Genomic DNA, 13,842 nt, shown 5'->3' with positions numbered 1-13,842 from the left:
CAACAGCTAGGCCTCTTCTGACAGCCTGTTGTAATGGAACTTTCTGGGTCTGCAGTTACAGTCAAAATAAAACAGTACCACATCAAAGACGCAGTTTGACTCATTCAAGGTATTTTAAAGGATCCTTAGCTTGCATGCAAAGAAGTGGAAGTATATTAGAAAATATTCATGTTTAACTTAATTTAATTTAATTTTACAAAACATCATTATCATGGAGTGATTTTTTGTGCATTTTTCTTGCTTACAAAATTCCTCAAGCGGGCCAGATTGAACCCCCTAGCGGGCCAGCTTTGGTCCGCGGCCTTATATTGGACACCCCTGCTCCAGGCAACACCAAAAAAATATATATTTTTTGTAATTTTGTATCTTTATTATTTATATGTCAAATATAAATACATATATATATATTTGACATATACATTTTGTATCTTTATTATTTATATGTCAAATATACTGTATATATATTTGACATATAAATAATAACGATGCAAAATTACAAAAAAACTACTGTAACTGATGAGAACTGAAAAACTAATTTATCCGGAGAAGAGACGCTTACAAAAAAAAGGAGGAAACTCGCACTGAGAGCTGAGGGCTAACTGTTAACCTAAATCCTGGCTGATCTTGGATTAGATAAAGATGCGTCATGAGATGCCTATGCAGTAAAGGTAAACTGAGTTAAAAAATGTGTCTTTGATGTCACTTTAAAACTTGATTTTGCCCCCAAAGAAACTTGGTAAAATCGTACCCTTTCTGTACTCTGCTGTATCCAGGCATCCGAGGGCGTTCCCATCCGGTTCTTCATGACGCTGTCGGAGCTGGTGGATGCTTATTTCAGTCCCAACATGGGCCTGATCACCAACCTGCAGCACTCAGTCCAGAGGGAGGAGGAGGCCGAGGAGGAACAAGGTCAAACACTGCTCTCCGTCCAAACAGGGGCAACATTAGCCAAAACTGATGTCATTAAAAATGTTTTTTTGTGTTTCTCCAGAATGCCCCGATCTTCCACCACAGCTTCCACCCAGAACCTTCACAGCCGGTGATGTCAGAGAACCCGACCACAAGTCTTCTGAGACGTTGTCCAAATCTCTCTCCGACATGTACCTGATGAGACTGCAGCATATGGACATGTCCACGTAATTCACACTCACAAACACGTCATCGGGGATTAGCAAAAAACTGTCCGACAGGTTGAACCTAAACTTGAACTTGTTTTCATCAGAATCCCCGAGGAGCATCATTTGGCGATACAAGAATACTTTAGTAACTCAATCTGCTTGGACGTTGAACAAATACAGAACGGTAACCCAAATCTTCCCGGACTAAGGAAACTAATAATGTCAATCTGCAAGAACCTGAACAGGTGAATGCACCGTTTAAACAAACAGAGCGACTTAAACCGAAGCACTTTGCTAGCTTTTCTTTGACTTTTGTTTTTCTCTCTGCGATAGTGAAATTTCCAATGTCCTACCAGCTCTGCAGGCTTTCCATAAAGCATTGGACCAACAGCTGTCCCCAGGGATTGGCCCATATCCAAAAGTAGCGCCTCGCTGTCCTTTAGCGTTATTTCACGAGGACAGAGGAAAGGTCTAATCATCACAAGAACTTTGCTTTTTTTTTCCCCCTCCAGATTTCAGTGGAATCGGGTCAAGCTGTGTCGATCAGACTCGAACAACTGACAAAGCTGCTCTATTCAATAGAAGATAAGGTGGTGTGATGTGGCTAATCGGTGGACATGCTGAAAGAGTTACAGTAATACCTTGAGATACGAGCATAATCCGTTCCAGGACTGAGCTCGTAACCTGAGATGCTCGTATCTCGAATCATGTTTTTCCATAAGAAATAACAGAAAAAAAAAATGAATCCGTTCCGGCCCTTTAAAAAACTCCCATATTAGTGCTAAAAACGATGGAAAAAACATGTTTTTAATTGCTATAGAGACATAAACACACAAAAAAATGATAGTATATGGTAAATTATAGTACGATACAGTAGCGGCTAATGGCGGCATGTGCGGAGGAGGAGGGAGAGCATCCTTCTGCTTTAGGATGGTACACATCGTGGATGTACCATGATCATACCTGCGTGCTAGATCACTCATGTGGGCACCATGCTCATATTTATCGACAATTTCATGCTTTATTTTCATGGTCATCATGTGTTTCTTCTTCTCACCACCATCCTTACCACTCACTTTCTTCGGACTCATCACTATTATGAAGAATAATGCACAAAATAGAGAGAAAATAACGCAAACATAATAAGGAAGACTCGTGGGAGATGCTATGCCACCTAGCGTCGGCGTCTGTAAGCGTGCTCGTATCTCAGATCTTTACTCGTATCTCAAAGCAAAGATTTGCTCGTATCTCAAGGTCAGGACGCTTGTATCTCAAGGTATTACTCTATGTCCATAAGTTACATTAGCGACTGCTATCACATTAACACATGCTATCTAATGCTCTTTTTAGGCTAAAAGTTGCATGTTTGAGTCTGTTGGACATGAAAGAGGACACAGGAAATCTCTCATTCCAGTCGTTGTATTTGAGGTGCTTTTCGATATTTTTTAATATCATTTAACCGCTAAAGAAGAAGAAAAAAAGAGACAAGTTTCTTTGTTTGTGTTACTTTCAGGTAAAACAAGAGTCTCTTGGCATTTCCACAAAGATGTTCCTGAAAGTTGACGTGGAAGCTGGGAAACTCTACATGAAAAAGTCAAAGGACGGACCTGAAGACAAGTTCTATGCTCACAATAAAAGTAAACGTTCTTTTACTTGATCTCTTTAACCCTTCACCTTGGTGAAACGTAGGGGGCAGTGCCATGTACAGTGCACCACAGTGGCACCTGGTGGCTGGTGGATTTGAACCTGCAACCTTCCAGACACAAGTCTGCTTGCCACATCCAGCTTGGTTTTACCCCTTCATAAACAATAACAATGTCAACATGTACGTTATGTGTTTGTATTAGCATTAGCCGTACTTTGCTAGCGCCTATAAGTCTGTTTACATTGGGTTAGAAGCAATAACTGACTGCTGTGGATTCGTTCCAGTTCTCCAGCTGGTGAAATCTCAAAAACTGCAAACCAAACTTGCCATCGCCTTGGAGACAGAGAAAGAGAAGACTGTAAAGAAAGACATTGTGTTCAACGACACAAAGGTAACACAACGCACGGCCAAGAGTATCTTCGTCTTCTTCGCCTTCTACTCCGTCTTCTTCTTCTTCTTCTTCATTATTTCTGTCCCCAATGAATTTGAATGTCTTTCACCAGAAAAGGGAGGGTTTTTGTCAACTACTGCAGCAAATGAAGAACAAGCACTCAGAAAAGCCTGAACCCGACATGATTTCAGTGTTTGTCGGCACCTGGAACATGGGTAAGAGACATCGTGAATGTATGAGGTCATGAGATACCCTAACAAAGACAAAGTTATGAGGATTGTTCTAATGAAACCTGCAGGGAATGCCAGCCCTCCCCACAACATCAGCTCCTGGTTTCAGTGTAAGGGCCAGGGAAAGACACGAGATGATACCGCCGACCACATCCCGCATGATATTTACGTGATTGGGACTCAGGAGGACACCTTAGGTGAGAGGGAATGGGTAGATACAATCAAAGGAGCCCTGAGGAACCTCACAGATATCAGTTTTAAACAGGTAAGTCTCACGGAGGTTCAAGCAAGTGTGGAGAAGCTCGACTGTCGTTCCTAACAGATTTCACCGGTAATTTCCAGGTTGCGATTCACACTCTGTGGAATATTCGAATTGTGGTCCTTGCCAGGCCTGAGCATGAGAATAGGATATCGCACGTTTGTTCTAACAGTGTGAAAACAGGAATTGCCAACACACTGGGTAAGCTGAACGCCAAATAATGTTACAATTGGTTTGAAAGTTAGGAAGTTAGGAAGCTGGCTAGCTACTTAGCTAGCTAGCTAGTAGCTAGCTGGCTAGCTAGATAGATGGGTGGATGGACAGACGGATGGACGGACAGGCAGACGGATGGATAGATAGATAGACAGATAGAAAGATTTTTAATACAAGACTTTTACCCCATTTGCACCAAATTACATTCAGGAAACAAGGGAGCAGTGGGAGTGTCCTTCATGTTCAACGGTACCTCTTTTGGCTTCGTCAACAGTCACCTCACCTCAGGCAGTGAAAAGAAACTCAGGTCAGTAGCGGATAACACTCTCTTTATTATTATTATTATCATAAAAACTCTCATGCGTAAAAGAGGCAAGCTAAATTCTGTTGCTCCTTTCGCAGACGTAATCAGAACTACACCAACATTTTACGATTTCTGAACCTGGGAGACAAGAAGTTAAATCCGTTTGACATCACAAATAGATTCACCCACCTCTTCTGGCTCGGTGATTTGAACTACCGTGTTGAGTTCCCGTCTACGGTGAGTTGCACTGCTACACTCTAATCTACAGTCACCGAATTATGACCAAATGTTCTTGGAGTAGAGCAAGTCAGGACTGAGAGATATACTTGGACTTCCAGGATATTTTTTGTAAGATTTCATTAAATATGAATTAACAATAATAAATATCTAATATACTTGTACTTGTTTGTATGGAAACAAAGGAGAAAAACATGGACTTATTTTTTATATGAGGTATATAGGTATCTGAATTGTTAGCCACAAGCACTTTTAGGCAAAACGAGTTACTGTTTCCCTTTACAGGAAGCCGAGTACATTGTGTCGAAAATCAAACAGCAGCAGTACCAGGAACTGCTTATTAAAGACCAGCTCAACATAGAGAGAAAGGACAGGAAGGTCTTTTTGCACTTTGGTGAGACGTGACCCGCTTTCCACACCTTTTCAGACAAAAGACCTGTTGCACAGCGGTTTTTGTTTAAAACTGCAACTCTGTGTTTGATCGTAGACGAGGAGGAAATCACTTTTGCACCCACCTATCGTTTTGAAAGAGACACAAGGGAGAAGTACGCCTACACGAAAGCCAAAGCCACAGGGGTGAGCTGTCAGTATATTTAGTCAGATGTCTTCTCACTGTTGGCCTCCTGTCATGCTCTCATTCAACACAGAACATAGCCGAATCTAGGCCAAAGGTTTGATGCCAGGTCACATGGCTCATTAGGGTACGGAGAGAATAGTCACGAGACAAGTCGTAACATGAAAAAAGAAGAAAAGTTTATGAGAAAAAAGTTGTTACGTTAAGACAAAAATAGTTTAGAAAAGTCCTAACATTGTGTCATTATATTAGTACAAACTAGGGATGCCCAATATTAACAGTTTGTCATCTATCGAATATCCGATATGCCGATATTACCAATTCCGATATCAACCAATACGAATTTAGAGAGACGTTTTTCGTCAAACTATTTTTAGGTCATATCACATACGGTATCATATCCTGTCGTGGAAATAACTCATTGTCGACTCTTATTACGATGCACCACTAGAGGCACTCTACTCTGTACATTATAATTTTTTAAAGCGATTCCAACATATTTGGTCAAACCCAGGCGTTGCATCATTGGGTTTTCATTATCGGAGCTAAAACCAATAATGATTCCTACAGATATTACACAGTTATGCTAATACAGTCCAATAATATCGGTAGGCGCGACATTGGCATAAGATATTAGCATAATACAGGCCAATAATATCGGTAGGGGCGACATTGGCATAAGATATTAGCATAAGACGTTAGCATAAGCTTCTCCGCATTTGTCATTCTTTCGCACTTAGGGTTAACAATGTGTGACTCACATATTTTTTCTTGTAACGTTACCTCTTTTCTCATAACTTTACCGTCATTTTTTAAACTTCTTTTATTCATATTGTGACCCTAATACTCCTACAACCTATTTTAATATTCAGTCATACCAGTGTTGAAACCTGTGATTTCCTGTCTGCGGCGTTCTGTTTTAATATGTGTGTACCAAACCCGACAGACAAAATACAACTTACCCTCGTGGTGCGACCGTGTTCTCAGGAAGTCCTATCCACTGGTTCACGTTGTCTGCCAAGCCTACGGTGAGACGGATGAGCAGCGATTTTATATTGTTTATAATGTATTTTACTGATAATGTATTAGTAACTGAAGAGTAAATAAAATACATAATAATAAGTTGATGATTAAAAGTTCATGTTCAGAACAGACTGTAACTGAGACCCACTCCTATGAATCTTCTTCAACCTGCAGGCTGCACCAATGACATTATGACAAGTGACCATTCACCCGTATTTGCCTCTTTTGAAGTTGGAGTAGCTTCACAGTATGTTTCCAAGCAGGGTACGTCCACACCCTACGTCTCAGTGTATTACCCAGGGTTGCATGGTGTACAGTACAGACATGTAGTACACGTGTACATTTTATTTTCAGATCCCGAAATTGCACCTCAAGGTGGGATCCAAATCATGAACTGTGTGGCCATGTTGTTGACTAAATCGAAGACCAAGTTCTTCATTGAATATCATTCCAGCTTCTTAGAGAGTAAGTCTGGTCGTTTTGTCTTCTCAACACATCGCTCCTGTTCCGCTTGGAAGTAAAACTATTTTGTCCGTGAATGTCTACAGAAACTGTGAAAACACTGGAGGGAGAAAACACAGAGCATTCAGACGGGTCCATCAAAGTCTGGTTTGGCAACCAAGTTGTGGTAAAAAAAGCGGATCCAGCTCTGTTATTTTACTTTTTAATTTGATTTTATTTACAATATGTTAATATATGTGTCAATTATATCCCTTTATTTATTTATTTTTTAGCTCACTCCAATTATATCTGACCCTGAGTATCTTCTGGACCAGCACATCCTCATCTGTGTGAAGTCAACAGACTGTGACGAGTCATATGGTAATGAGTCAGATTTTTACCATGATAAAAAATAATCATCTTTGTTATTGTGTTATTGTGAACTTGTGAAGTACTGACTCAAGTTGAGGTTTGACTTTGCTGTCTGCTGCTACAATAATAACAATAACAATAACAATAATAAATAACAATAAACAATAGGACTTACTTAAAAATAGTTGACAAAATAAAGAACAAAGTAAAGAACTTGTGAGGTACTGACTCAAGTTGAGGTTTGACTTTGCTGTCTGCTGCTACAATAATAACAATAACAATAATAATAATAATAATAATAACAATAATAAATAACAATATACAATAGGACTTACTTAAAAATAGTTGACAAAATAAAGAACAAAGTAAAACTAATTTAATAAAAAAGATACATCATTTTTTTAATGGATAGAATCTTTATTTCCAACACTGAAATGTTCACTCAAAAAAAAAAAAAACTTTTTTTTGTTGCAAAGTTTATGTTTAGTTTTCAGGTTATTTATACAAAAGTCCAGTGTTTAAATAGGTAAACATTTATTGTAAAGTCCTAACATTAAGAGAATGAACATGTTCATAAAGAGGCCTAATGGTATTTAAACCTGTGATCCATCTTTAAGGTACAAGTATTGTACACGACAATACTGCAATAATGCTGACAGTGGAAACAAACCACCGACTTCAGAGTCCTCATTCTTGGTGCTTGGCACCAAGAGCAAAGTGCAGCTGTTGGAAGCCAGGATCTGCTGTGTCGGCATTCTAAACGCCCACACTTGAACAAACCTGTTTTTTTTATATATATGAAAGGTGAAGGCTGTGTCGCCCTGCGTGCTGCCCAGTTCTCCTACACTGAGTTTCAGGTCATACTGACTCACCACGGAGAGAAGACAGGCACGTTGACAGGTGGCATCCAGTTACAAACCACCGAGAGCAAAACCACTGAAAAGCTTTACGGTCAGTAAGAAAACCACCTGAAGACCTGATTTTTTTAAGGAGGCCAGCTGACATTCTTATATCATCAATTTTTTTTTTTATCTCATTATGATTTCAGATTTCATCAAAGTTGAGCGAGATGACCACGTCGCCTCCAAAGGCAAAGGCGGTGGTGACTACAAGTGAGAAAACGTTATACTTTGACCTCGCCGTGTCGCAGGCTGCACTTGCTGTTGTAATATCTGTCTGTCTCCCCCGTTGACAGAAGTTCTTCGGCTGCAGGACACGATATCTCGAATCCCAGCTACATGGGACTGTCCTACAGAAGTGAGAACGTGATCGAAAAAGGCTGGAGTTACAGCATGCCGACAAAGAATCTTCCAGGCGCCGGAAAATGTGGTTATGATGCCCCAGCACGCTGTCACTCAGTCAAACCTAACCCTGTGTAAGTGCGTCCTTCAGATGTGACCTGAAACTCTTTTGAAATTTACATTTTTTTGTCAAATGAAAGAGGAGCAAGAGCAGAGGAAAGTCAAAGTAAAACTGTGTTGCTGCTAACACTTTTTTTTCTCCCCCCGTGTAGGGTTGAAGATGAAAGTCCGTCAGAAATGTTCGACAACCCTCTCTATGGAGCCATGGGTAAAACCCATGGTCAAGTCAAGGACCAGGACCTCCAGCAGAGGAACCACCTCCTCACCCCAGAATCAATGTATGGATGCAAACCTCCAGTAGAAGCAGACGGCGAGCGTCCGCCGTTGCCCACCCCACGCAACCGCTCCTTCACCTGCTCTGAGAACAAACCTCAATCACCAGCGGTCAACACTTTGCATCCTTCATCGCACAAGAAACCTGTGGTGCCCTCCCGCTCCGAGGGGGGAATTTCACCCAGCCGGCCTCCTTTACCAGCTAAATCTCGACCGGGAGATCCTCAAACCCTAAAACCCAGAGACTACAGAGACAACTCTGAACTCCCCAATAAACTCAGACTCCCTGCAAGGCCTGGCCAATCACAGTCTCAGAAAGATGGTAAGGAAATATCCTGGTAAATTCCAATTATAAATTATATATACACACAAAAATATTTACAAGAATAATGGGATCGAACCGCACTGTGAGTCGCACAGCAGCTTGATTGTGTTTCAGTGAAGGTTAGTTGAACGATCTTCTTTTTCAAAGATGAAAACGTAACCAAAAATCAATTGTAAATTACGTGGGCGTCAATGACAATGACTCATTAATGTATTAAAAAATGTATATTACTGTATGAGTTAGATTTAAAAAAAAAGAAAAAAAGAAAAATAATCTGCCCGGTAACTAGAGAAACAAATAAGGACATGAGACAGTTAGAGAAGTTAGAGAAGAGGCTATTGGAAAGACATAATAGTTGAGCAAGAATAGCACTTCAAATAAATCACATTAAATAAATTTAGCTGACAGATCTAATCAACTAACTAAAATTTAAAACTATCGACCAAGAACTTAGTAAATTAGAATTTACCATTTTAATAAGCAATGTCGTTTTTTGTGAATTTACCATTTTAATAAGCAATGTCGCCTACCGCTATTTCAGGCGCCTTATAAGTGTTTGAGAAGAGCTACAATGATAACATGAAGTCTCATGTTCTCCTGACAAATGTAATAGAACCTCTTCTCCTTCTCTTTCTCCAGGAGATTCCGAAATTCCCAAGATTGGCTGGAGTGTTAAGTGAAATGAGGGACCTGTGTCAATGCTGTGACTGATTGTACTGTATAACTTGTCTATGTATGTATGTAAGTCTTGTCGCCCCTGTGTGTAGTACACACTTATTATCTAAGAAAATATGCAAAGAATTTGCTTTTGAAGGTAGAACTATAGCCTAAGGGTTATGTAAATATAACAGGTCAAAGGTCAAAGTGATTACTGTATCTGATGTGCATAGAAATGTAGAAAAAAAACCCCCAATAAAATAATTATTCTATATTTGATGTGAGTTTTACACTATACCTTACTATACTATCTTAAAATAGCATTTATGTTTTCCTCAAAGTTAAACAAATGCTCTCAATAAATGTAAATATTGAAACCGAATTCCCGTTTTTATTGACCTTGTGGAGTTTTATTTTTATATACAGTAGCTTAAATGCTAATTGGTCATTTCTTACCATAAGTTGGATGAAGATAACATACCCAGCTCGCCTTTTCTCTTCTCTTTAGCCTTTTAAATAAACACTTGACACATTTGAACCGATAAAATCGTGAAGGCGTGAACATTAGAGTAATATAATTGAGTAGTGTTCTTTTTTATTTTTTTTATTTCTCAACAATATACAAATAAAAATGCACTTCAACAGTCACACCCGCAAACTTATTATTATTATACGCATCTTTTGCTCCCCCGTGTGGAGCTCGTTGGTTTGTGCTGCTTGCCTGTCGCAGAAATACAACGAAGTGGTGACATAATCAATACGAGACATCATCCACAAGAAAAGCGCGAGGAAAAATGGTAACGAATATACTGAATAAATGAAATGTGTAATTGCATTTTACATACATTCTGTGCGTAATACTGTGTTTTAACTGTTTGAGATACACTGACGTATTTACTGTGTTAGGTCCGTCGGTGCTAACGTACTGGATTCTGTTGTAACAGTGTTGAATGGACATCTGATTGATGCTAACGGTAACGTTGTAAATACGTTGTTTGTTTTCAGCTTTTCTACTCGTTTTTCAAATCACTAGTCGGCAAGGACGTGGTGGTGGAGCTCAAAAATGACCTCAGGTAGGTCTAGCATTATGACGGATATCTGTAGATATCGGTTTCCTTTATTTTAACTTATTAAGTTGTCACATGCAGCGTGTATCTCGTTGTCCGGTAGTTTCATTAGCGTCCCTAAACATTACCAATCAGTAATATATCATATTTATAAAATAGTAGATAGAGAATATAGGTTAATTCACTTTGTGACAAACATTTGAACTACAGAGCACTAATTGGGTTAAGAAAAGTACTTTGTTAAATTTATTTTTATTTTTTATTTATGGTTGGATTCAAGCAGCGTGGTAGTATTGCACACAATTGGGCAATTTGGCACTCGAAATTCCGTGTAATAGGGAATATTGTCGTGGCTTTATTTCTAGTAAATACAGCATAAAATACAATTAATTTGTTTTTAAAAAGAGTTGGAAATCAGTAACTTAATATTCAGTAGAAAGTTTGTTACAAATTGAAAGCAGAGTAGCACAAAAGAAATTGAAAAAATAATATTAAAGGTGTTATAGCATTAATCCTAACATACTAAGGCAATTCTGTTATTTTATACACTATACATAAACTCCTTTATGTTTTTGCTGAAGGTTGTTATTGTGTTAATTACAAGCTATTGTTTTATCAGAATTACATCAGTGTTTTGATGGGGGGGGGGGTTGTTGTTTGTGTTATTGGTAAATGTGAGTTTATTCCATTAACAATTATTCTTTTTTTCAGTATCTGTGGAACACTTCACTCTGTTGACCAGGTGAAAATCATTTGTTTTCAATGCAGGCATGCCCAAACTATTCCTCAAAGGCCCGTGTGGCTGCAGCTTTTTGTTCCAACCAATCAAGAGCACATAGTTTGACCAATCAGCTGTCTGAAGACTGAGACCAGTTGATTAAACCTGTCAACTCAGGTGTGCTACTGCTTGATTGGAACAAACACCTGCAGCCACAGCGGCCCTTCGTGGAACAGTTTGGGCACCCCTGCTTTAATGTAACATAAATTTAAGCTAATTCAGTTTGAATCAATGTCCATTTTTAATTAATTAATTGATTTTCTAACATTCTTGGTTGTTTATGTTGTGCTTCAGTACCTAAACATCAAGCTGACAGACATCAGTGTCACAGACCCAGAGAAATATCCGCACATGGTGAGTTTTTTTTTCTCTCTCTTTTTTGACATGTCTCAGACCGTTTTAGATGGGGTCCCAAAGTCCGGGTATAAAAAAAAAAAAAAACCCACTTTTGTTCTTCTTGACAAATTTTAACATTAACATTGTAAAGTAAGTAATTGAAGATTTTTAAATGATTACATCTCAAGTATCTAGTTAAATAAAACAAATATTTTTCGTAGTGGCATCAAACCTAGATAGGCAGTTTTTGTTTACTCAGTCTCTACATAACCAACCAACACTGACGTGTCAAGATGATTCCTAATGTGTTAGAGTAGAGAGAAATGTGAAAATGTAATTACTTCCTGTGGCTGGTGCCTATTTACGCCTTCATACTGTGTGTGTGATTTCTTTTTTTTAATTACTTTATTTATATATTTTTCATCAAAGATTATAGAACTCTTAATAACAAACCTTTTAGACATGCTCTGTAAAGGATGGAGTCTCTTTATTTCTCAGTTCAGGGTTTCAAAGGTTGGTGTAGCCACCCGGCTCTTCTTAGAAACACCTTGCTATTAAATGACATCCTGAGGCCCTGACAGATTAGCAGTTTCATAATCTATTTTATATCATTTGTGTGACTTTTCAGCGTTTCGCGGTCACGTTGCCATCTCCTATAAATTAAATAAAAAAAGTCTTGTTCGATCATTCCGACATACGGCGTTAAAGCTCGACGCTCTACGTTGACGGCAACTTTGTTTACATTTGTGGCAACTTTTTGCCCTTCATTATGGCTCCCAGGCATTAGTGAGACTCTCCTGATGTTTTTATGTCATAGATTAGGATGATAGCACCGTGTTAGCGTCGGTGTGTGACTCAGGTACTGATGTACAGCATGTGAGTTCAGACTTGGCGAGAAGTTTCCTTAAATGTCCGTTTTTGTAACTGTTTGCAGTAAAACAGTAAGAAGGTGCCTCACAAATACACTCTGTCCAAAGCTCTGTTCTGATGTGTCTCCATTTTGGCTGCAGCTGTCTGTGAAAAACTGCTTCATCCGTGGATCAGTGGTGCGGTACGTTCAGCTCCCCGCAGATGAAGTGGACACACAACTACTTCAGGATGCTGCACGTAAAGAAGCAATGCAGCAGAAACAGTGACAGCTGCAGCATGGGGCAACATCCAGGGTGGGACTTTGGGTTAGAGTTGTATGGTCATGACTAGTTTGTCGGGGGCTTTTTTGTTGTTGTCTTGTTTCTGTTTTTTCCCAGGTAATTGTACTTCCTAGACTTGGTGCAGTTTTTTGTATTTAAGCAGTACTGTTTGTTGTCCCCATTCGCAGTAATTGTAATTAATTGTAATTACTAAGAGCAGTGTACCATTTTCTTTTGAAAATAAATTGAACAACAGGAGGACCGGTAATGTTTGATTTCACCTTTTATTGTCTACAACATGAAAATCTTTTTTTTTTTTTTTTTTTTTTTTAAAGACAAATTAAGTTATTTTTATGTACTCATCTCCCAAGGTGCTTCATTTTATATTATATATTTATATTATACATTTTTATATTTAATACCAAAAAAAAATCTAATTTCATAGCATTCGAAGGGCCTGTTAGAAGGGCGTTGCAGTAGTCGAGGCGGGAGATAACCATGGTCTGTACCAGGAACTGACTGGCCTGTTGGGTTGGGTAACATGTTCTGGAAAGGTCATCTGTCATGGCACCCGAGTTTCTTGCTACTTTGGTAGGAGCCAGAGATAAGTAGTCAGTTTTGATGGAGATATATATGAAGTATATGTGAAGTAGGTTCAGTGTATATGAGTAAATCTAAAGTTTTCAATATTGGTACATCACTTTAGCCTGGTCATTTGAATACTATCTCAGAGGCCAAAAAACTGTGGATAATCCCTGTTTTAAGGGACGAGAGATGGATAAATAAACAGACAGACATGTCCAGGCTGTCAAATGCCTTTAACAATTTCTTCTTGCTGACAGCAGTGATAAATAGACAAAAGCAGCTTTAATGTCTACCTTGATGCTAGTTAGAAACGAGTACAGTACATGACATCTGTAATTATAATTGAACAGTTTTTTAAAAACGAAGGAGCTGTGGTGTCAAGCAGCTGTCAGTTTCTGTATTATAAGAATTTAGACTTAATTACCATTTGTACATTAGTATATGTTCGTTCTTCTACTCTCATTTCCCCTCGTTTCCCCCACAGAGGACTGCCTAATGGTTTATGGCTAAATCCATTAAGAGC

General features: G+C 38.9%; 2 protein-coding genes across 2 annotated transcripts in view; both read left to right on the top strand.

Annotated features, from left to right (window-relative positions):
- The window catches only part of inpp5d (inositol polyphosphate-5-phosphatase D), a 13,513-nt gene extending 3,708 nt beyond the window's left edge, over positions 1–9,805 (top strand). Inside the window, exons 4-28 of the mRNA XM_008338605.3 lie at positions 774–909; positions 992–1,136; positions 1,223–1,363; positions 1,452–1,539; positions 1,631–1,708; positions 2,469–2,546; positions 2,632–2,755; positions 3,048–3,154; positions 3,267–3,369; positions 3,453–3,649; positions 3,727–3,844; positions 4,067–4,163; positions 4,259–4,397; positions 4,683–4,791; positions 4,885–4,973; positions 5,918–5,999; positions 6,169–6,258; positions 6,349–6,459; positions 6,543–6,622; positions 6,729–6,816; positions 7,612–7,758; positions 7,856–7,919; positions 8,003–8,182; positions 8,321–8,763; positions 9,406–9,805. Coding sequence (XP_008336827.1) covers positions 774–909; positions 992–1,136; positions 1,223–1,363; positions 1,452–1,539; positions 1,631–1,708; positions 2,469–2,546; positions 2,632–2,755; positions 3,048–3,154; positions 3,267–3,369; positions 3,453–3,649; positions 3,727–3,844; positions 4,067–4,163; positions 4,259–4,397; positions 4,683–4,791; positions 4,885–4,973; positions 5,918–5,999; positions 6,169–6,258; positions 6,349–6,459; positions 6,543–6,622; positions 6,729–6,816; positions 7,612–7,758; positions 7,856–7,919; positions 8,003–8,182; positions 8,321–8,763; positions 9,406–9,446 — 3,075 coding nt within the window. The 3' untranslated portion in view covers positions 9,447–9,805. The remainder of the gene's footprint in view (positions 1–773; positions 910–991; positions 1,137–1,222; positions 1,364–1,451; positions 1,540–1,630; positions 1,709–2,468; positions 2,547–2,631; positions 2,756–3,047; positions 3,155–3,266; positions 3,370–3,452; positions 3,650–3,726; positions 3,845–4,066; positions 4,164–4,258; positions 4,398–4,682; positions 4,792–4,884; positions 4,974–5,917; positions 6,000–6,168; positions 6,259–6,348; positions 6,460–6,542; positions 6,623–6,728; positions 6,817–7,611; positions 7,759–7,855; positions 7,920–8,002; positions 8,183–8,320; positions 8,764–9,405) is intronic.
- A 274-nt stretch (positions 9,806–10,079) lies between these two features.
- On the top strand, positions 10,080–13,002 carry smx5. The gene is made up of 5 exons (XM_008338607.3): positions 10,080–10,220; positions 10,429–10,496; positions 11,202–11,232; positions 11,563–11,622; positions 12,615–13,002. The coding sequence occupies exons 1-5, from the start codon at positions 10,218–10,220 to the stop codon at positions 12,738–12,740; spliced, it is 288 nt and encodes a 95-aa protein (XP_008336829.1). The 5' UTR covers positions 10,080–10,217; the 3' UTR covers positions 12,741–13,002.
- The last annotated feature ends 840 nt before the right edge of the window (positions 13,003–13,842 follow it).

The sequence above is a fragment of the Cynoglossus semilaevis genome, chromosome 2 (genome assembly GCF_000523025.1).
Source record: "Cynoglossus semilaevis isolate Cse_v1.0 chromosome 2, Cse_v1.0, whole genome shotgun sequence".
NCBI lineage: Eukaryota > Metazoa > Chordata > Actinopteri > Pleuronectiformes > Cynoglossidae > Cynoglossus > Cynoglossus semilaevis.
This window is presented reverse-complemented; position numbering and strand designations above follow the sequence as displayed.